The 23953-nt window shown below is 39.5% G+C and overlaps 2 protein-coding genes across 5 annotated transcripts in view; one reads left to right on the plus strand and one right to left on the minus strand.

Annotated features, from left to right (window-relative positions):
* fancm (FA complementation group M) overlaps positions 1–23953 on the minus strand; it is a 42392-nt gene that overhangs the window by 14979 nt on the left and 3460 nt on the right. The window contains exons 5-14 of one of the 4 annotated variants that reach the window (XM_079640643.1): positions 8538–8669; positions 7628–7760; positions 7175–7267; positions 6220–6321; positions 5268–5440; positions 4412–4618; positions 4041–4281; positions 3788–3936; positions 3305–3355; positions 3003–3167 (exon numbers count right to left, since the gene is read on the minus strand). In XM_079640643.1, coding sequence (XP_079496769.1) covers positions 3003–3167; positions 3305–3355; positions 3788–3936; positions 4041–4281; positions 4412–4618; positions 5268–5440; positions 6220–6321; positions 7175–7267; positions 7628–7760; positions 8538–8669 — 1446 coding nt within the window. Of the gene's footprint in view, positions 1–3002; positions 3168–3304; positions 3356–3787; positions 3940–4040; positions 4282–4411; positions 4619–5267; positions 5441–6219; positions 6322–7174; positions 7268–7627; positions 7761–8537; positions 8670–23953 lie in introns of all 4 variants that reach the window. The other 3 variants (XM_079640642.1, XM_079640645.1, XM_079640644.1) reach the window with 3 other exon arrangements.
* soul3 (heme-binding protein soul3) lies at positions 12778–23229 on the plus strand. The gene is made up of 5 exons (XM_079640651.1): positions 12778–13391; positions 18769–18863; positions 19713–19854; positions 19988–20171; positions 21151–23229. Exons 1-5 carry the CDS (start codon positions 13151–13153, stop codon positions 21320–21322), a joined length of 834 nt encoding a protein of 277 aa, XP_079496777.1. The 5' UTR covers positions 12778–13150; the 3' UTR covers positions 21323–23229.

Here is a 23953-nt window from a genome sequence, read left to right on the forward strand (position 1 = left end):
TCATGCATAACTTGATGCAGATCCAGATTCAAATAGCATTCTACCACTGAAAATACACTCTAGTCCTGTGCTTGAATACTCAATTGTCTGCTACTTTAGATGCTATATCAGAACATTTCAGAAACAAATACTGCTCATTACACTATTTATTTGACAGTGGCAGATACTATGTACTTTTGAAATCCAAATTTCACCTTTAAATCACTGTTTGTCAAATGATGCTAGCATGCAACTCTGTTAGTTATTACATTGAATGCCATAAGGAAAAAAACTATAGAATAAGAGGCATGATTTATGGAGCACATAATGTATAGCCAAAAAGCAAATACAAAGTCATTAGACCTACCTATTGAACAGTACAAATAACTACAGTGTGACAACGACATGCACAGAATCCCTCTGGCACCTGCTTAGGGGCTCAGCTTGAAGGACTCTGCGTTGTACAGCGTGATAGTACTTTCGGTGACTAATTAATCTTGTTGTTGTTTTTTTTATCAAATCTTTATAGTTTTGTTTGGGTCTTACAATGACCTGAATTCACCCATGAAGGCATGTGAGAAGTGAGCTGCCATCTAGCCTGTAATCCAGTTTTGTTTTTACAGGTGGGCTAATGCTCTCCTTCCCAAGTACAGTGGGGCAAAAAAGTATTTAGTCAGCCACCAATTGTGCAGGTTCTCCCACTTAAAAAGATGAGAGGCCTGCTATTTTCATCCTAGGTATACCTCAACTATGAGAGACAAAATGAGAAAAAAAAAATCCAGAAAATCACATTTTCAAGAATTTATTTGCAAATTATGGTGGAAAATAAGTATTTGGTCACCTACAAACAAACAAGATTTCTGGCTCTCACAGACCTGTACCTTCTTCTTTAAGAGCCTCCTCTGTCCTCCACTTGTTAACTGTATTAATGGCACCTGTTTGAACTCGTCATCAGTATAAAAGACACCTGTCCACAACCTCAAACAGTCACACTCCAAACTCCACTATGGCCAAGACCAAAGAGCTGTCAAAGGACACCAGAAACAAAATTGTAGACCTGCACCAGGCTGGGAAGACTGAATCTGCAATAGGTAAGCAGCTTGGTGTGAAGAAATCAACTGTGGGAGCAATTATTACAAAATGGAAGACGTACAAGACCACTGATAATCTCCCTCGATCTGGGGCTCCACGCAAGATCTTACCCCGTGGGGTCAAAATGATCACAAGAACGGTGAGCAAACATCCCAGAACCACACGGGGGGACCTAGTCAATGACCTACAGAGAGCTGGGACCAAAGTAACAAAGGCTACCATCAGTAACACACTACGCCGCCAGGGACTCAAATCCTGCAGAGCCAGACGTGTCCCCCTGCTTAAGCCAGTACATGTCCAGGCCCGTCTGAAGTTTGCTAGAGAGCATTTAGATGATCCAGAAGAGGATTAGGAGAATGTCATATGGTCAGATGAAACCAAAATAGAACTTTTTGGTAAAAACTCAGCTAGACGTGTTTGGAGGAGAAAGAATGCTGAGTTGCATCCAAAGAACACCATACCTACTGTGAAACATGGGGGTGGAAACATCATGCTTTGGGGCTGTTTTTCTGCAAAGGGACCAGGACGACTGATCCGTGTAAAGGAAAGAATGAATGGGGCCATGTATCGTGAGATTTTGAGTGACAACCTCCTTCCATCAGCAAGGGCATTGAAGATGAAACGTGGCTGGGTCTTTCAGCATGACAATCATCCCAAACACACCGCCCGGGCAACGAAGGAGTGGCTTCGTAAGAAGCATTTCAAGGTCCTGGAGAAGCCTAGCCAGTCTCCAGATCTCAACCCCATAGAAAATCTTTGGAGGGGGTTGAAAGTATGTGTTGCCCAGCGACAGCACCAAAACATCACTGCTCTAGAGGAGATCTGCATGGAGGAATGGGCCAAAATACCAGCAACAGTGTGTGAAAACCTTGTGAAGACTTACAGAAAACGTTTGACCTCTGTCATTGCCAACAAAGGGTATATAATGAAGTATTGAGATGAACTTTTGTTATTGACCAAATACTTGTTTTCCACCATAATTTGCAAATAAATTCTTTAAAAATCAGACAATGTGATTTTCTGGATTTTCTTTTTGGCATTCCTTCTCTCATAGTTGAAGTGTACCTAGGATGAAAATGACAGGCCTCTCTCATATTTTTAAGTGGGAGAACTTGCACAATTGGTGGCTGACTAAATACTTTTTTGCCCCACTGTATGTTGAGAACCCACGTAGGCACAATCTGGTGAAGTGGCAGATGGTGAGACAGGAAGGCCTGGAACATTCCTATAACTGATGTTTGGAAATGATAATGAGAAGGGATTGGCAAAATGTAAACAAGAAGAAAAAAATGCAATGGTGGTTAATTACCTGACTGATGTTACTTAAAAAACCAGCAACACTAACGTCTGTAAAATATATTTTCCATTGATGCTCTGTAAATTCAGACAATGGTTGTGTGACTACTTCTAGTCGATCTCATGACCATGCTGATATAACTAAACAAAGCAAGGCTGCTTCAACGGGCAGACCATAGAGCAAGCTGCTGTCAGGTCAGCACAGCAGACGGCGAAATCCGATGAGATAAATAAGTATATAATCACATTACTTTTCCTGGTGATTTTTCAAAAAGCCGGATATTATTTGATTTTTTTTTCGAATAAAACTAAATTGTGAGAAAGAGGACAAACAGCTTGGAAACACGTGGTTGAATCTGAATGACCTTTCTCTCTTTCTTTTTTATTCAAACAACAATTAGACCATGGAGCCCGTTTGTAATGTGAGGTATTTGCCTTCCAGCTCAGGACGAGGAATGCATTGACACAAATGACAATCGTTTACTCTCATGAAACTCAGATAAGCCCTTCATGGTGAGGAGATTTGGGCTCCCTTTCATAAAAATGTTTGCCTTTTTTTAACATTCTTTTCAGTCTCAAAGAATAAATACACAGCAATATTATGATCATTTTAACTTGTATATTCCTGTTCTTACCTCTTTTTCCTCTCTCATGCTGTCTATTAGCTCCATCACCTTAATAAAGTGGTTACAGCGGAGGGAATGATCAACAACATGGGTAGGAAGCGCTTTATTCTGCCAGTGTCTCCATTCCCACAAAGAAAGCTCCCTGGACGCCGGCCTGCTTTTGGAAACTTCATCCTTTGGGACGTAAAATGACAAAATTAAAGTATTAGTGAAATAGTTAATAGTTAATGTATTTTTTCTAGGGTCTCTACATATACTGTACAAAGGTTTCAGGGCATGGATGGCTATACAATACCCAGTGTTTCCCCTACCATTGTCTTGGAGGGGCGCTGCGCCACGCCAACGGAGACCCGCGCCCCCCCCTGAAATTCAAGGTGTTTAAAAAAAATAAAAAATAAATTATTATTTATTTATTTTTATTAATTTTGTTTTTTTAATATACCGTATATATAGCACCAAATTGCAACTAATCTATATCTACTGTCACTTTTCACATTGAACATGTGCTCTTTTATTAAATAAACTAAACGCTTTCATTTTAAGTTGTGAGTTTAGTGTTTGTGAGAAACACTGATGCATTAATCAATAACAACAATAATCCACAGCTCCTCTCTCTGCTCCAGAGGATTTAAAAAAAGATATATTCCAATGCCACCCCCCCTCCCTCAGGCAGCACCCCCCCAAAGCAGTAAACCTAGGGGAAACACTGATACTCTTTAGGTAAAATGTATTCTATTGTTCATCAGACACCCAAAGGAAAAAAGAAACAATCTAAGTGAAGAAAGGAAATAAACCTGAGGTGGTAGATCGCCGGGTATGGACAAGAAACGGGACGGTTTTAGAGTAGGGTGAGCTTCATCTTCCCCCAGCTTCATTGTGGCCGCCCAGAGGGAATATTCAGTACTGCTAAGAAACCCGTCAGACGTCGAGCTGCCCTGTCGAACTACCATATTAGACAAGCACACACTCAGAAACACATGTGAAGTTTCCCTAATCAAGGAAAACCTTCTTTTGTTTAAACAAAAAATGCCCCGGCGTATTACTCACTCAGATTTTGAGGGTGGATGAGTGAGACCCGCCCCTCAGAGTTGGACCGCCGACCCCTGATGGACTGCCTGTTGCTCTCCTGATGGTCAAACTGGCCGCAGGTGATGTGCATCTTATGCAGGGTGGGGTTCACCCCTTCAGGCAGCATGCGGGGACTGTTAGGGTACATGTGGAACCGACTCCTGTTGCCGATAATGGACTTGTCCACACTGCGCTTGTTGCTCATGCTCTGGTTGTAGGTCTGAGGGAAGTCAAAGTTAAACATGTAGCATTAGTGGTTTTGTGGATCTGTGTCATGTGCATTTGGTAGAACATCAAACTGTTGGTTTAAGACTCCACAGCACATTTTGTCCTGCTTTGGAAACACTCACCCTGTCCTCGCGTCCCTCAGCCAGGATGACCACAATTCTTCCCTGCCTCTTGCGTCCCGTACGTCCCATTCTCTGCACCAGACGGATGGGATTCTTCTGTGCATCGAAGCAGACAATGAGGTCCACCTCTCCGATATCCAGCCCCTCTTCCCCCACACAGGTCGACACCAGCGTGTTGAAGCCTCCTTGACGGAACCTGGACATTACCTGCAACACAAGTGACCAAAGATTTTAAGTATTTTATTCTTTCCATCCTAGGTTATCCTACTTCACTCATGTGCCTATATACCCATCAGCATATTGAGTTAAAGTTTATGTGTGCTAGTTATTAAAATTGAAGTTGCTGTATACACGTTCCAAAACAAATGACTCTTTCATAACATATTGACGATCTGGTCTATTTTCTGTACTTGAAGTGTTTACGGCACATGGACCTTTCCATCAAAACACTATTCTTGGATCTATAGAGGGGAAATGGCACAGACTGTCTGCAGAGAGACTGTAGTGCTGGGCAACAAGCAGTGACGTCAAGCAGCAGTATTCATTGGAAAATATAGAGATATAGTGCTCGGGAAAAAATTAACAGACCACTCCAAATTGTTCTTAAATCTCAATCACTACATGTATGGCAGCCATTCCAGTGTCTGTTGAATTCAAACACAGAGAAATGTTGTCAGTATGTTATAGAATAACTTTTAAAAAATGTAATTTTATTCAAAAACATACCTGTAAATGGTAAAACTAGAGAAATTGATTACGCTGCAGTGGATCTTTTTTTCAGCCAAATGTTAACTTGAAGGTTTTCATACGTATTTCTTGAGACTTTTAACAACATATTATGTTTTATTCACTGTACCTCCAGTTGTTCCTTCTGGGTGAAGCCTTTGACTCCCTTCCCTGCCGAGGCTTGGCCCATAAATGTCATGACCCGTATCAGCGGAGCATGGTGGTTCAACATGTCGGCGATTTCCTGTACACTCTCACGGAACGAGGAAAAGATCATCACACGCGTGCCTACTTCCTGAGGCCCTGGACATTAATAAGACAGAGGAAAACAGGACGGTTAAAATGACAGTAGCCATGAAACCATTTTTTTTTATTAGATCTGTTTGATTCAGATGCTGGGATGCTTTGTTCTGTGATCTTCTCAAATGTACTATGCTAAGTATAAACATACATAGCCTCATCAAAATTAGTTTCCCTTAGCTCCAAAGTCTATGTTGAAGTTATTAGCTCTAATACAGGAGTCTCAAACTCAAGGCCCGGGGGCCTAATCCGGCCCGCGACTTCATTTTATGTGGCCCTGCAAGAGCTTGCAAAGAATATAATACGTTTATTATACGGTTACATGCCACTTTACAGAAGCAGGTTGCCCATAAACTACATGTCCCACAATGCATCTTGGTTTGTGACATGCGCACTGAAGAGACTTGCAATTATTTGTCCTGGACTTCTGCTTTTAGACGTAGTTAATTACTAAGTTATTATCCTATCCGATAATAATCCAATTCAGAGGCAATAATGTAATATAATACATTATTTTATATATATATTATATATTTATATACAGTAGTTACAACCGGCCCCTTTGAGTGCAACCTTTATGCGAATGTGGCCCGCGATGAAATTGAGATTGACACCCCTGCTCTAATAGGTTGAATTATGCTGTAACAAAGCTCTCCTGTTTGGACACTGTGGCACTATTCATTTTTGTAAACATCCCATTATGAAACATGATACAATTTTGCGCCAAGCACTGCATGTAATGTATGAGTTACAGAATAGCAATGATATAACAAGGAAATCACCTTTACTTTCTGCCAAACTCTCAGCCTGTTTGAAATGCTGCAGCACCACCTCATCCAATTTCTTCAGTTTTGGGTGACTGTAAATGAACGGCTCACCTGGACCTGGAAATATTAATCAGAGAGGATCTTAGTCAAATAGATCCCTAGCTTTATCATTAAGGGATAGTTTGGATAGTTTCAAGTAGGGATATTTATGGAAAGTATCCGAGTCAATATAATACCTACAGTAGCTGGCGGTCATTACACCCCCAGTTTGGAGAAAAATGCAGCTGGGACTGGAGCGATCAGCAAAAAGAGTTTTAGCCAAATTGAAAATATATATATCAGTTTTAGTGAACGCTACATTTTATAATATGTTCACCACCTAACCTTGCCGTCAGAGAACCTTTCCAACAGTGAACTGAATATTTCTTCAAAAACACAAGACTCCGTAAGAAAGAAAAACAGAAGTTGCTAGTAGCTCAATTGTTTTATCTTATTGGACTTTGACGAGTTTGGATTCACCAAAGTCACACAATAACCGAACAAACTAACCGATGGAGGCAGCAGTATACAAGCAACCCATGTGTTATGCGGAAAGAAATGGAGTCTGGTGGCTTACAAAAAAAACATAGATAATGGCTTCAATTCCCCGTCATAAAAGGCTGTCTGAATAAGAGATAAAGGGATGGAAACGGTCTAAATTCAGCACACACTTAACCTGATATTGATCCTTTTTAGATGGCTAAAACGTGTTTTTATGATGACGTTGTCCAGAGCAGTCAATAGGTTTGCTTTCAAGCCATAAAAGCTGTCTGTTTCCAAACTGGGGCCATGTCTACCTCCATCTAATGTAGGTAGAACACTAAATAAGGACTTAAATTCACCCAACTTCAAAAACTTCAAAGCATCCCCTTTGTATTTCCTATGAAGTTCATAAATGTGTCTGATATGGTATAAATGAGTTCTCATATACCAGCAGATGGCTTCACAAACATTGCTTCCATCTCATGGTAAAGGTCAACGAAGGTGGGAGTCCTCTGCAGCTCATTTCTGGCCCTGGACATCTCTAAGCCAGACAAAGAATGAATTATACACACACACATTACACATTATGGAGTGTACATACACCAACAGGGCATTGATCAATCTGGGGTCAGAAATGTTAGTGTGTCTGTAAATAAAGGGAACAAAAGGCTCTTCAAGACCGTTTCATTTACAAATCACGATTCACAAGCAGAGGTAGGTTTCTACGTGATGTGCAGAGAAGTTACAGTGACACAATATAAGTTAGAAACATCAATTTAAAAGTAAGACAACACAATTTAAATGAATGAAAATACAGTTCAAAGCAAATTGAAAGACATGGATTTGTGTAATATAAAATACAAACATAAACAATTTTAAGAATAAAAACAAACGCACTAACCTCTGGTTCCGTCCATGATTCCCTGAATGTAAAAGAAGAGTGATCTGAGCCCCATCTGCATCAGCAGCTCGTAGCCATGGTACAGGCTGATGCAGAGGGCGAAGTCGCCCTCCAGCATTCCCTGCTGCGGACCCTGTAGAGAGCAGGAGAGCACACAAGTCGACAATAATCAGATTTTAAAAAGGTTTTATAAAAAATAAAAATAAAGATTAAACAAACAAAATATTAAAAGATATTGTAAACATTCTAAGATCATTATAAAACAGTTCTTAAATTAATATATTGTACTAGATATTAAATGCATCAGAAATCCAATAATTAAGATGGGTTTTATTTATGAAGTGTCTTAACCTCACTGTGTTATTGATTCTTTTCTACAGTTTTTATGAAGACTTACAAAATATAAAGGTTTTTAGAGAACTAAGTTTTAATACAAAGAATAACAAGTAATACCTGAAAATGTCAATAAATAAGATTGTTAGTTATATGACTTAAATGTTAAAAGAATGCAAGAAGAAATATAAATTATTTGCCCTCTCCTTTACCACCAACGAGTTAATAGATAAAAGAAAAAAATAGTTTATCTCCCCTACTGTACTTATCAATGGTTTATATTGAATTATTTGTATAACTCTCTTACTGAAATGTTACAGTTTTGGGGCTCCCTACAGCTTAAAAGCAGAACTCAATTCTGAAAGGCTGTGTATCATGAGAAATTGTACTCTAAAGCACACTGGATTTGACTATATTGTACTCTAAAGCACACTGGATTTGACTATATTGTACTCTAAAGCACACTGGATTTGACTATATTGTACTCTAAAGCACACTGGATTTGACTATATTGTACTCTAAAGCACACTGAATTGGAGACTATAGCACCCAAACATTTGTAGAGGAAAGTCCGTGCCTTGATGTTTGGCGGTGGGTTCTTGCGGAACTGATCCCTGGCGAGGATGATCTGGTATTTGCTGAGAGACCGCAGATCCTTGTGTGGCATCACCCGGTTCTGGACCAGACGAGACATGAATTTGTCCAACACCTAGCAGGAAGAGCAACACACGGGTCATAGGTAATCAATAATAGGCCAATTCCAAGTTAAAGTGTGATGATTCAGACTGATTAGCAAGCACCTTGCTAACACCAAATTTGACAATGCACTCAAACACACACATGCCTTCTGTGAAAGCTTTGAGACAAACCACTGCCACCTCTATTGGTCAACAGACTTGCACAGACTGAATGGAGGTCCAACTTCAACAAAAGACACATAATAACAATAAATGTGTTTGTATTTGTTCTCGCTCCTGCCTTCGTTTCCTAGTAAAGGGAGGAGAGATGGAACCATTTTGTCAGAAGGACAATTTTACCAATATCTATTCATCCTCACGGCCACAGATAATGGGATGCTGGGTCATTACGATTTCAATTTAAGCTGAGTATGGAACTGTTGCTTTAGAAACGCAACATGACAAAAGGCCTTTCGGAAAGAAGAAGTGGCCTCCCCCTTAGAAATAATTTTAAAAATGAGTTGCTGCAACAGATGAGAAGCAATTTCGTCGTTCTGATTGGTAGTAACGGGGTTTGTGTCATGACATGAACAGAAAGCTTATTTATAGTTTGATGTTCAAAGTAGGCCAAGGTAAGCATACAGTTCCATTCATAGTTTTATAAGCTTATAGGCTATATTTGTTATACTAACTTGTAGTAAATAAACTGCATTTACCCTTTTAATATATCATAATAGATATACTTAAATCTAATTACAGATGGAACAACAAGTATTACAATAAAAATGGATAGGAAGAGAATAAAGAACCTACTATAAAAACAATATTAATTCAGTTTTGCTTTTGAAATGGACACACTGAGCTCTCCACTTGTCCTACATCTGCTAAACCTCAGCCTGCTTCTCCGAGGTGGTGAAAAGTGAGAGTGCATTATAGGGCTTACATGAACACAAAAGCAAAGGGATAAATAACAGCCTTTAATTCCCCTGACCTTTCAGAAAACATAAACAGATATATCACCATGACCCAAACATTCTTTCATAAGAGTCAAAAGGTTTGGCAGCCCATCTGGCCGTATTGTGCTTCATCCCATGTTATATGGTTCAAGTTTATAAAACATATTACCTAATGGACGGTTGCGGAAGATGATTTAATAAGAAACTGAGGAAACAACTAAAGCCGGGTCAACAAAAATGCAACTAACCCATATCAATTTTAATTATTCAATGTTATAATTGAAAGTATTTCAACATCTTTATCTTCATTTTTGAAAATGTGGAGCGGAGTGAGATTTCAGGAGATTGATTTCTTATGGGACAAATAAAAAATGTAAAAAGTATTGTTATATTTTGTATTAATACAATTACAATTGTTGTAAGGGCTTTAGACACAGGGAAACAATCTAAAAGAAAATTATTATTTGAAAGGTTCTTTACATTTCTTAGAAGATGGTTAAATCATAGTTGTTATAGGTGTAGAGAATGATGGGCCACTTGTGGGGATAACTTGAAGGAGGAGGTTTAATTGCATAATGCAGGATCAAATGTGGCATCAGGTAAAGAAGAAGATATACGATGACTTGGAAAACCCTGTTGGCCTTTCTTTGGATAGTGATGTAAGAGGTTCAGAGTAAAGAGGGAGTTTTAAAAAAGGGACAACGTAACATCCTGCACCGACATGATCAGCGACAGATGCTCCTAATGGGTGTGGTGAGATGTAGAGATATATCCAGAAATTACATAAAGTTTGCCCAGAGGAGTTATATATTGCTTTGCTCATGTGGAAAGAGGAATGCCTTCTCCCTTTACTTTTTTTATTGTTAATTTGTTTGGTGTCAAAACAGTCTTGAATAATGACGAATACCACAACAGAGTAATAAGCCTAAAGCAATGTCCTAAGATGTGTTACATCAATCAGCAATTTTAAAACTTGCTCATGTTTATCATACTTTGGCAGCAGCCATGCATAAACGAGGCAGGATGCTATCCCATCTTAAATTGGCAATGTAAATGTAACCTACAGTAATTAACCCACCATGTTAGCATACTAAACACATCGGAATATGTTTACAGGCTACAGTAATGGATGCTAACAAGCTAGCATGCTTAATGTTTCATGCTGTATATCAGCACGTTAACTGTAATAGCTCTTAATCCACATAGTTGTTAGCATGCTCACAAAGCAAAAGCATAGATTGATCAAAGTCAGACCAGTACTTAAATGACCAATGTAAATGAACACCATAACCTTTTCTCTGGCACCACCCTCAGGTCAAAATGTACATATTTAGCCTGTGGTGGAGACACCAGAGGAACAAGTGTGCCTTTAAATCTATCTAACTTCTTCCTTTTCTTCTGTACGGTGTAAAATAATTCTTAAATGTATTGTGAGGTTAACATAAATTGACTTGTTTTCACAAAGACTTTGACAATTTTAAATCACTAAACATAGTAATATGAAGTGTTCTGCTGTGTGTATATAATGTGCTGTATATGCATGTCTTTCTGGTTGTGCGTGTCAGAGAGAAGCAGACAGCATTTTCAGAGACAGGCCCACAATCTGTTTACGAGGCAAAATCTCTCTCTCTCTAGTTAATTGAAAGGTGGGGCTTAATGAGGCAATGTGGTAATCAGGTCCAGATTATGAGATTACTCGGCACCAGATTAGTGAGGTCTCTGTATTTGTCTGGCTGGAATGTGGAGTGAAATGACAGAAAGTGCACAAAGAAACTACAACAAGTTTGTGCATGTTTCCTTTACACTGATGTGCCTTGTCTGAAACGGTTAGGCTGCCTGCTAAAGGTTATTATATTATCATACATCATTTAGTAATTTGCCCTTTTTTTTGTATTTATAAAATGTTAATTGTTGAGTCTCTAAAACATGTCGCACCTATAAAAGGTAAGGTGGCTGTTTGCTACAATTTATGAATTCAGAGTCAGGATCTAAAAAAACAAGTGACATGTAATCTGTTCGAAATAAAAATTGAAATGAATAATGTAAAGAAATAGCAAAACAAACATGACGTGAATGTAAGATTTAAAATGTCCACAAAGCCACTAAGATTATTAAAAACAGTAGAGTAGAGAGGATAGGAGGATGTGTGCCAAATGACAGCATTGTCTACGACACCCTCCCTGAGCATGCTCCAGCTGTGGCCAACAGATGATTGGTTAAGGGGCGTGGAGCTAAGTGACGTGGTGAAAAGCTGAAAAGGCCAGTCTGTAGGCAGCTATTAATGACAAAACCTACAATAAGCTGAATTCTTACCACTGCATGTCTGCAAATGTGTAGGAAGAGGTCCACATCCAGGCATGGGGGCTAAGTAGAGTATTTTGAGTGTGTGTGTATCAGTGTATGTGTGCACGTTTGCATGTGTGTATTTAGATGGAGAATCCCCCACAGACTGTAGAGGATTATATAATGTCCTCTCTACGTGCATGTTGAAGGGTACAACATGGTGGTTGGCTGTTGCAGCTAAACAGATCAGTGGAAATCCTGCTTAGTCTGTACTCTAACACACAAGTTCAAGTTTGTTTATTATCCTCAAAAGGGTACATTTCAGTTCCCCATCTGCTACAATAAAAGACATAATAAACTTACCCCTAATTTACAAAAGATGTTCCAAATGAATTAGTTTTTTCTCAGGTATTCTGGTGTTAGTATCCATAAAGCTTGTGTATTTTATCAATTGAATGATATATATAAAATTTAAAATAAAAACTAAACAATCAACTAAAACAGAGATGCATTTTTCGTACTAACACAATTGGTTAAGAATGAAGTTTACGTTGCCCCGTTATGCAGTATACATTTATTACTATTTTGAGATATTTTAGAACCAAACCTATTAAATAAATAATCGGTCAAATATTCTGTAGAGGAATTGTTAATGAAAAAATTATAATAATTTGCAGCGCTATTGGCTTAAGCATACACACATTTGCACCTGCATAAAAGGCAAATTAGAAAATAACAACAATAATTTGGAAAATACCGCTTAAATGCTGTTTAAGACCTAGGCTTTGTGTCATTGTTGCCTTATTCGCCCCTTCTGGAATATTTTTGATGAACAAATGTGTGTACCCGGGTGAGGGTCTTGGGTATTTACGGTTTCGGGCAGCAGGGGAAGGAGGAGGAGGTAGTGGGAGCCCGCAGCGTCACGTGGTCCGACCTCATCTCCTGTAAACATCGCATCCACCTCCGGCTGCAGCAGCGAAGGAAGCTCACTCGGCTCCGGAGGAGGCGACCTCTTACTTCGTTTGTAGTAAATATAAAGTCGAAGGAACATGGCTCGGATTTATGAATGAGAGCATGAATATCGCTACATGTGTCGAGGAAATATACGTAGCGCCTGGTTTGTTGACCAGAAAGTAACGACTGCCCTAATCTGCACACGCAAACACGCCAAGGTCCGAAGAAAAACAAGTAACGTAGCGTACATTCTGCGAAGTGAGTGGAGCTTCTTTTTTTAAGGTATTTTCGCGTCTTTAGTGCTAGTTCTCCGCACAGAAATGGACCGAGGTGGCTGCCAGATGAGTGGTGGCGGGGGTGGTGGTGGTGACAGCAGCGGGCCCGACAACAGCGGGATGATCACCCTGGAAGACCTGGAGTCTTTCTCGGAAGACCAACTGTCAGACTCGGGCAACGGCAGCCTGGAAGAGAGAGAAACCATGCAGGAGGAGGAAGAGTCCGGCCGACTGCTGCATTACTGGCAGGACGTCGCGAGGGGACACCAGGTGGAAGTGGCACCAGGTAAAATAATTTTTAAAAAACACGACGAATAAAAAAATAGACAGACAACTCCTTGTAGGCTAGGCTACTACGTACATAATAAAAGGCTGTATTCCTTTATTTTTTAAGCGAGCCGTCATTTTGGATATAAACTTAGGTAAGGTGCAGAGATGAGTCAAAACAACACATGTTTGACAGTTAATACACTTGTTGTCTACACTTCCTCACGGCTCCACGTGCATTGACCTAGTTTTCAGTTAGCCTCAGATAAACCAGTTCCACGCAGGACTTTGCATTCCCTGTCCTTCAGTCAAACGTGTTTGTTGACCAACCGTATAGTTACTAAAAACGATAATGCATTAAATGCAAGGCCAGCTTTTGGAGAACACAGACACATTCCTAAGACTTTTGGCGGGTTGAGACATCTCGTAAGTTAAATGATCAAATTGTTGTAAACAAGTTGTATTTCCTCAGGTGAAATCATGGGACCAATTGGATTCCTGTTGGGTCCCGGGAAGAAGAAAACATTATTTATTTTAGTCCGGTTTTTTTACTCTTTCCATATTTTAAGAATAAATCTGTTGGGTCTATTGGGAATTGTGGAGATCCACTTGGTTAAAACAATTGTGAAAGCCCTCTGTCAAACGCAACACTGTTGCACAGAAAGCAAGGGATCACAAGTACAGTCAGGCGGTCGTAATAAACATGACATGTAAATAATTCAATTGACATGTAAATAAGAAATTTGCTCAGATCCAAGCGTATTGTGTTGTTTTCAGGAATATAATGGCAAATACTGGTTTCCTCTTGTGTTTTTAAATATTCTATTACACCAGTACAATCTCATAGACATGACATTATGATAAGAGTGCTGAATCAGTCATCATTTTGATAATAACATATTAATACTATCATATTTTGTGTCTACTAGTTAGAAGCGCAATTCAAAACAATAGGTAAAATGGCTTACACTTACTTGGTCTTTGCAAGGTATACAAAGTGCCTGTTTGTGTATTTACACATCGTGCAATGATTAATTTTTTGCTACAAAATTTAGCGTATGACAGTATATTCACAGGCAACATGGGGATGTGTTACTTTATGTCAAAGGTTACCAATCTGAACGCTTACTTACTTATCTAAATGCTACAGGAAAACAAAAAAGGTTACAAAGTTATATTCTTTTAATTTATTTTCTCACTATGGTGGATCTGTTCAGGGGGAAACGGATCTAGCCAGGGGGAAATGGCTGCAATGTGGGTCCATATATTCATGATCTATTTGCAAGTTATCTGGAGTGTCGTTAGGGCGCTCAAGGTTGAACTGCTCTGCAAGCCCTGAACTGAAAAGACGGCTTCCGACCAATTCACTGATATAAATGTGCAGAGGAGCTGCCCGTCAGGATGCCCATCCCTGTTGCAGCACAAAAAGTGCAAACATGTTCGGTCAAAATTGGTCTTAACATCCTAATTTGACATTTGCAGGTGTCAAATTGGTTTTGAAGTGTTAACAAACATTAACTGGCAAAAACTGCATCACTTTTAAGGATTCAAACAGAAATCAAATGGAAAAATAAATGATTTCGGTCACTGATACTTCAATTGGCTTATTTTCAAAGTCTATTTCAATTCCACTGTTGTTTTTCTGGAAGATTGTTGACCAATACAAACCAAAAAAAGGACCCGAATTATATATTATTATTTCAATCAATGATTGATTTGTCAACTTGTAGCTTTTCGAGTGTGATTTTAGTGTTTAGCTAGAGACAACAACATCAGGTGTTTTCGAATCACAGCTATTACACATCTTGGACCCAATGAGATTAGCTTAACTTCAAGAGTTTAATATATAAATAAAATGCTTATTTAAAAAAAACACACCATTAATTAAAATCGACATCAAAGCCTTCTTCAATATTTAAGGGTCCCATGACATGGCCATTTCTACTGATCATAATTCCATTGTTGAGGTCTACTAGAATAGATTTATATTCTTCAATGTTCCAAAATCACATTGGTTTCTCATACAGCATCTCTTATAGTATGTGTATTCACTCTCTGTCCTAGACGCCTCTTTGGAGCTCCTGCCCCCCCCCCCCCTCCCTATGAGCCCACTGTTTGGTCAGCTCGCCCACTCTGTTCGGATTAGTCAACCACCGTAACAGCGGAACATCATTGATTATGTGTTACAATGGCGTTTTTTAGCAACCAGAAAATGACACCAGTAATGACAAACAGATGAGAATGCTGCGTCGGGACTGGGTGCCGTGTTGGCGGGACGCTGCGGGGCTCGCTGCTGCGCCCTTGAGGCGGACAGTGTGAGCTGGATTACTGGTGTCGTTTCCTGGTTGCTACGTGGGGTCTGCGAGACACCGCGAAACTCAGCCTGAGCACACACACGCACACTCACAGCCAGGCGTGGGTGTGCGAAGCTCCGTGGAGTACCGCGGCTGAGAAAAGATAAGTAAGTGTGTGTGTGTGTGTGTGTGTGTGTGTGTGTGTGTGTGTGTGTGTGTGTGTGTGTGTGTGTGTGTGTGTGTGTGTGTGTGTGTGTGTGTGTGTGTGTGTGTGTGTGTGTGTGTGTGTGTGTGTGTGTGTGTGTGTGTGTGTGTGTGTGTGTGTGTGTGTGTGTGTGTGTGTGTGTGTGTGTGTGTGTGTGTGTGTGTGTGTGTGTGTGTGTGTGTGTGTGTGTGTGTGCCGAGCTCCACGGATTGCTAAGAATAAAAGAATAGGACATAAAACAACAAATTGGGAATTATTAGAGAGCAGTCACTGCCCAGTGTTGTTCCCTCTAAATGCAGACCCATACCCACTTCTTTAGGTATTTGTCATCTAACTAGGTGACCTGTTAGAGTCCAATAACACAGACCGGCATGTTCACCTCCCTCTATCCTCAGAACACCCCACTAATTACGAAATCACTGTTGTGGCTGCTAAATCCTGGACTACGACACTGTTGCTAACTCCAGTACAAGGCCACAGTAAACTCATTTTCTCTAATTGGGATGGAGCAGGGGTAATGTGGGAGTTCTGATTTCCAGGCTGTTTGAGTTCATTTGACTGGCTAACATGAGCTAATGCTAAAACATAGCAACCACCTAGTTGTTGGTGTGAAAACAATATGCATTCATTGTTTAAATGATATCTATAGCAAGACCCATCTGTATCATTTTACATGTTTGACTCTTAAAATACAACGTATTAGTAATGTACAAAAGCCCTTTACAGACTATGATTTCCATCGTCTTTGTTTCCAGTCCAAGTCTTTGCAAATAATATCGTCTTTGTTTCCAGCAAAGGATATCCACAATGGCTCATTGCAAAGAAAAATGAGGTCAGAGGAGCAGAAATCATCAACTGATGTGGATGCACGCAGGCTTTGTAGCTCGTAAACAAAATGGAATGTATTGCTCAGAAGAGTCTCAGATGGGCACTGCAATGTTTTTTAGTGAACACCAAATGAAAAGTTAAAAACAAAGTGCACCTTAAGCGCACCCAATAAACAACAAATAAATTAAACCGCAATCACAAAAACCCTACGTAATTACACCCTGATCTTTTCCCACAATAATCTGTTGTGACATTTTTCCACTTTGTAAGTGTGTTTGCAAGAGACTAAAGAAAACAAGTGTGCACATGTTTCTGTGCTGTGTGTCCTTCAGTGTTGTTGCACAGGCCTGTCAACATGCATTCATTCCATACAGGGGTTATAAAAACATGAAATACACACTGCCCCATGTTTCTACTTAATAATCTCAATCAACTGACCGGAAATGTGACACCACACATTATTTTAACAGTACACGCGGTAGAAAACAATTCTGCTGCATTATTATGCAACTTTTACTTAAGAAAAGTTACAAATCAGACTGCTCGTTCACCACTCACTACAGCAAGCTCGACTCTAACTTTAGTTCTTGGTTAGCTCTACCACTGCTGATTACACTTCCTGACTGTGTATATCTCTGACATTGGAATGATGTTTAAATACTTTAAATGTGTATATTATGTGCAATTTGTTTAAAAGGAAAACAATGTGCATTGAACAGAGGTGCTACTGTAGAGTCTGGTTATCTGTAGGATATAGTCTGAACTATAAAAGGGAAGTAAAGTCGTTAAAAGCTGAAAAACTAAATTGTCTCAAAATGATTTGTCAGAGAAGAAAAAAAGATGGAAAATCAACATAGCCGACAAGAGGTTAGTGGAACAGAGGCCAGACTGAAAGTGAGACGTGCAGCCTGTTACTGATTACAAAGCTCAGGTAAAAAAAACTGTGTGTGTTGACTGTTGTGCGTCAACACCGAGCGGCTCTTGAGGTGCCGCCATAGAAACTGATGAGTTTGCTTGGTCATGCGTGCGCTACGTGCCTGTGTGTGTGGACAACCATGCAGCAGTTTAAGCTCTAAAGTGTTTTATTTCCCTTGTCCCTCTTATTGAGGACTCAGACATAAACTGACGGGTAATATTCTACTGTCAAACGTACAGGGTCATTCTCCATGCCGAGCCACTCCTCATAATCAGTGATTTACAGTGTAACCTTGATTCCATGAGATCTTCAATGAGTTTCGTATCATTCAGATCCTCTCACACAGACAGCTTGTTGGGGGGGATTGATCACCTAAATACCACAGATACCACTGACCCAGTTCTCCACCATGATATTGATTGACAAAATGTGATTGGATTGGGTTCACCTTCACTGACGTGTATTTGACAGTTTCACAATGGAATATATTGGCATTATTGGACCAGACAACATTAGTGTCCTGTTAATGTATAATTCACTGACAACTTCGTGAATGATTTGCTGTAGTCATAGTTTTATGCGGCATTGTCCACACTAAAACACAAGGTGTCCTTAAGTTACAGTTCCATAAGGGGGTACACCACATTTTAGATCCATACTATGCTGTTTTTAATAAAAAAATGTGGTACTAGGTGAAAGTTGCTCCAGTATTTCAAATGCTTTGGCCTCTGCTGTAGTCCCTCTCTGTTAATTCAAGTCTATATCTGGCCTTGGGCAGCTTTAATCAGCGTTCTCTCCATCAGCTCCAATGAACATTACTCTCTGCGACATCCTGGCACAGCGCTCTGCCCATCTGGCAGCCTTTCCTCACGCAAAGTAGTACCAACACTGCCTGACAGTAGATTACTAGAAATGAGGATGCATTATACAACAGCCAAAAAACTCAATGTCTCCCATTTAAGCATGAAAACAATTAAGATCAAGATGGTGGACGATTCATTTTCTTTTAGTTGACTTGTCTTCGCAGCTCTAGTACAGACCTAATGTGGGTGTAAAACAGTTGTATGGAAATATATCACTGTACTGTACACGTTAATATCTATATTGTTGTTACATTGTTTGAACTGACTAAGTATTGTTTGTCTGTTTGCAGAAATGGCAGAGCCAATTCAACAGCTAACCACCAACAACCAAGGACACAGCAGCAGAGAACACGTCCCTTTCACTATGCTCGGACGCAAAGAAAAGGTATCTACTTTTAAAAAGACAAATACGTTCAGCGGGTGGAAAACATGTCTTTCTGTACATTTTCTATATCATAATAACATAGGTTAGCTGTTCTGTTTGAGTATGGGTCAGCTATTTATATTTGACATAATGACCATCTCACCCTATACAATAAGCCATGTAAACTCCTTAAGGGACCATATAAATAAAGAGGGCTAATTGGTTTAACTTGAGTCAATTAGTTCGTTAAAACTTGGCTGGAAACTTCGATTAAAGAAAGGACAATCATGGCCCCCTATTCTTAGAGCAGGTTTCAGGACAGCACGTTGACAGGAAGCAGATTTCCAACAGTAGGACATTCACTTGAACTTCAAGGGGGACGTTTTCTCAATATAATCATGAATAAAGTACGAAACAAAGTATTACTTTTATCACTGATTCATCTAAATATTCAGAATAATTATCTAGCTAGAACTTGAAGAGCTGCTTTAATCATATATCTTGTTTGGATAGTTAACAGTAGGGTCAAAAAACTGAAGAATATTAACTGACAGTCTGTAACTAAAGTAAAAATAAAATCCAAAAGATGCACCAGTAATAATAACTTTACAAAACCTCATCAGCTAAAATGTACTCAGTCTAAACCAAGTTTTATAAATGTGTCAGTGAAAATATGTCATACACACAGAGTTATGTTTTACAACTTTTGTACTAAGCCGTTAGCTGTCTATACATCTGTTGCTGGCATTCTCAAAATCCTTCTCCAGTTATAATAGCATAAGTTCATTTGATTAAAAAGATATCATCTAATTTGAAACAGCATTCATGAGTATTTCAAGTTACAACCCAGTCTTCTCTTATCCTTTTCAGTGTGGGGAGCTGCTGTACGAGAAACGCCAGTACGAGAAGGGCCACTGGGCTTGTACAACGATGCGTGAGGAAACTTATGAACAGAGTATCTGCTATGGTTTTATGAAGATTATGAGATACATCTGCCAGCAGAACTCCTTGGGTGAGTTCACAAACAATGGATTATTTCAAATAAGGTTATGGCCCTTTCAATGTCCCTGCCTTTTCTTCATATTGGTTTTTCAAGCAAGTCTTACAGTAAATAACATCTATTTTTATTTCCCTTTCATCTCTAGAAGGCTACCTGGGCATGACGCTGCCCATCGTCACAGTGGTGACCACAGATGAGAGTCATTCTACGATCTCCAATGACGTCAGGGTGGCGTATTGTCTTCCCACTGAGCATCAGGCCCAGCCGCCACAACCCAATGACACCGACATCACCATAGAGATCTGGCCCGCCGCTACTGTATACTCAAGGTCAGTTGAGAATGTAGGGCTGTACTCAAGTAAAGAAATCTTTAGTTGTCCAACGATCATATAATGTTGTCTACTAATTGATTAGTTGTATAACCAATGAAACTGTAACCCTGAGTTTCTCTACAAAGATTTGTCATTCAAAATAAAAATAAACTGGCTTCCAGTAACTGCTAGAATCCACTTCAAGACACTGGTACTTGCGTACCATGCTGCGAATGGATCTGGCCCTTCCTACATCCAGGACATGGTTAAACCATACACCCCAGCACGTGCACTCCGCTCTGCATCAGCCAAACAGCTCGTTGCACCCGCACTGCGAGGGGGACCCAAGTTCCCATCAGCAAAAACTCGTGGGTTTGCTATCCTGGCTACAAAGGGTTAGGTGGAATGAGCTCCCCATTGAAATCAGGACAGCAGAAAGCTTACACATCTTCCGGCGCAGACTGAAAACTCATCTCTTTCGACTCCACTTCGATCGATTGAATTACTAACAAAGCACTTACATACTAATAAAGGGCTGGCTTATCTAAAGCCAGTTGAGTAGCACTTGAAATGTTTGGCTCTATGAAACCTGATGTACTTATATGATTCTGTTTTCTTCAAGGTTGTATCTTCCTGGTCGAATGCACTTATTGTAAGTGGCTTTGGATAAAAGCGTCAGCTAAATGCAATGTGATGTAATGTAATGAAAAGGATATAATTGTAAATTTAAATGTTAGTGGATGAAGACCAAAACAACCAATTAGTCCACTTAAAAAGGTAGATAGATCTACATTTGATTTAGATACCGTTTCTATCCAAAGGGACTTACAATAAGTGCAAGACAATATAACAACGTTAACTTGTGCTATTCTAAGATAAACTATCTCTTCTTGTTAGCATTGGTAGCTTACAATAAGCCTTTATGATTATTGATCAATAGTTAGGCCTGTATAAATGTGATTCCTCAAATGTATGCACGACTACATCTCTCTTCTAGGCCCTTCACTGGTCCCACCAATGAAGTGACCATCATTCAGCAGATCAATGCCATGGCTGAGCAGCTAGAGCCCGCTGGCGAGTGCGTCAACGACTCCTTCATGGTGGCCGGCTACACTAACCCTGCTCACGTCAACCGCCAGAACGAGATCTGGTTCCTAGAGCGGCCCTGAGGGACGAGAGAAGATTAAGCATCATTCTTATCTGTGACCCTTGAGCCTCATAAAGACTCCCTTAACACTGCCGCAGCTCAGCTACAGCCTCAGGTGAGGTGCAACCCAGTGTTTAGTCGCCACCTCTACCTGAAACGACCACCAGCCCAGCACACTCCAGACCAGTTGGGGCCATAAAAAAAAAAACTCAGCCCTTATTCTACCCTCAGTGAATTGTCCATGTTCATTTAGATAGATCCGTATTCCACCCATTAGAGCTCAACCAAACCACTGCCATACCCTTCATGGACACAACACAGATATAAAAGTGCAGTATAGCACTCGCTCTTACATTGAGGTGGCAAATAACTTTTCCGAAGCACAGTGCCCTGTAGTTGAAATAGTTTTAACTCTTAAGCGCTGTGTGAACACATGCAACGGCCTGTCTTTCCACAGCGGAGGCAGGTTCCCAGAGGACATGCAGCCTTATCATGCTCCCTTTCTGTTAGTTGCACGGCTACAATGTCTTGTCATGTGGGTTGAAAGTCAATGCACAACAAACACAAACAGACGTGTTTCCCTGTCATTCTCTAGCTAGCTGAGGTGATTTCAACTCTATCACTGTTTATTTGCCGTTTCCTTTATCTCTTGACTACATGATTCACAACAATGTGATGCCAGTCACACTGATATGCTATATTGTTTTAGTAGTAAGTGCAATATATAAAAAAATAAAGTTATGAGAGTTGCTGAGGCACTTAACCTAACCCAATGTATGGTTCAATTAAGCCGCTGACAACATAACCACTTTAAATAAGCTCAACACAACAGGAAACACTAATGAAAACGCACACTATGTGTTTGTTTGAGCATGAATGTACAGCTATATGGAGGGTAACAACTAATGACACATTTCTATAAACCAAACACTGAAAAACTCACTGATTTTACAGCTGAATGACAATCAAAGTGTTCAATAAATACATCCTTCTCTCGCAAGAAAATGATGCAAGTAAATGCGTTCCTTGTTTCAAATCTATTCACACATAAAATAGTTACTGTGTACCTCTTATGCTCTTTCTACTTGCTACTATGTGTCAATGTTAGTGCAAACACCACTGCTGCTGAGTAGAGACAATGCAACTAAGAAAAGACGAGTGAAGAGAATATCTTTACTGTGATTATACACTTTATGTTCAATAGAAGCTACATTCTGTTTTAGTTCAAACTGTTTAATGTTCTATCACCAATCTAATGAGAGTATATAAAGACAGAGTGAATTAAGTATATATATGTTTATCTTCAATATATTTGTAATTAAAAACTAATGCAATCCAACACAAAGTGATACACATCAAACCAGCTACAGCTAGTGTTCACAGTAATATAGAAATGTTAACTTAACATTTAGTGCTTGGGTGCCAGTGAAATCAAACTGGAAGTGAACTAGCCAAATCATCACTGTGTGATTCACCAGGACAGGGGCATCCTATGAAATGCTTCTGCGGTCAGTTATTGAGGCCTAATAATTGTGTGTGAAATTAAAAAGTGAAATTCAGCTCAAATTGTGAGCAGGTTTGTTTCATTGTATTTAATCCACATAACAAAGATATTAAGAAAGTTAGTTTTGGGTTGGAAAGGTTGCCCAGTCTTAAAGTCAGGCAGTTTTGGTTGACATCAAGATATCCAAATCCAAATAATTGATTTTGCATTAAATGATTGTAGAGTTGACTTGCAAAGCCATTATTCATGTGCGTGGGGTTTCCCTTTAAGAGCCTGTTATATGGGAACATCAAGTGTGAGTTTTTCCTTTCTTTTTGCTTATTGTTTTAGTGTTTTGCAAAAGTGTCCTGTACTGTGAAAATTCAAGTGCAACAGCAAGAGCTACTGTGGTTTTCTTTGTTCAATAAAAACATACTTGTCTCCTGTCTTTTGAAATGTACAGTGACGGGGAGTTTCATTAGGCTCGTATACACAATACACAAGATCTGCATCATGCTGGGAGTATCACTGCAGAAATTAAGTAATATACAGAAGTACAGAGGAGTTCAGGATAAACCTCTAAATACATACAGTTAACTATTTATTTTCATGCTAATGTAACAACTGACCTAGTTAGTTTGATTAAGAAAACATCTTAGATTCATACCAATACATACCAAGCAGCAAGTACTGTATACTTAATAGATAATGTGGGCTCTATGTAGGCAAAAAACACACCTACTTTGTTCCGGAAATATATGAATAAATGAATAAATATGAAAACACGACTTATATGTTTAAACCGGACACGTGTTAAAGTACAGACTGCTCATGACAGATAGAATATTTTAAAGTAAATAACACATATTTCAAAACAAATGACTTCCAATGTGTGTGGAATGCCACCAAAACAGAGTCCTATTACACCATAGGTTTCTATCTAGGTTGTAAAAAGGTATGACGGTATATCAGGTCCGACTTGGACACCGTGGCCTAGATGTTCTCTGAGATTAGACGCGTGGTCTACAAAAACCTCTATCCACGCTCAATTAAAACCACAATGCATGGACACAACAAATCATGAGGCCACTTTAAGTGTTATGAGGAATGGTCTCTCTCTAATGTCTGTATTAAAAATGGGCCAAAAGCTAAAAAGAAAAAGCACAGACA

The sequence above is a fragment of the Notothenia rossii genome, assembly GCF_949606895.1.
Source record: "Notothenia rossii genome assembly, chromosome: 7".
NCBI classification, from domain to species: domain Eukaryota; kingdom Metazoa; phylum Chordata; class Actinopteri; order Perciformes; family Nototheniidae; genus Notothenia; species Notothenia rossii.

What these genes read in the sequence shown, in the direction of transcription:
- soul3 (XM_079640651.1), top strand. Translation starts at nt 13,151, where the DNA reads ATGGACCGAGGTGGCTGCCAGATGAGTGGTGGCGGGGGTGGTGGTGGT. An exon ending in CCAGGTGGAAGTGGCACCAG is followed by an intron (nt 13,392 to 18,768) that starts GTAAAATAATTT and finishes GTCTGTTTGCAG; the next exon opens with AAATGGCAGAGCCAATTCAA. An exon ending in CTGCCAGCAGAACTCCTTGG is followed by an intron (nt 19,855 to 19,987) that starts GTGAGTTCACAA and finishes TTTCATCTCTAG; the next exon opens with AAGGCTACCTGGGCATGACG.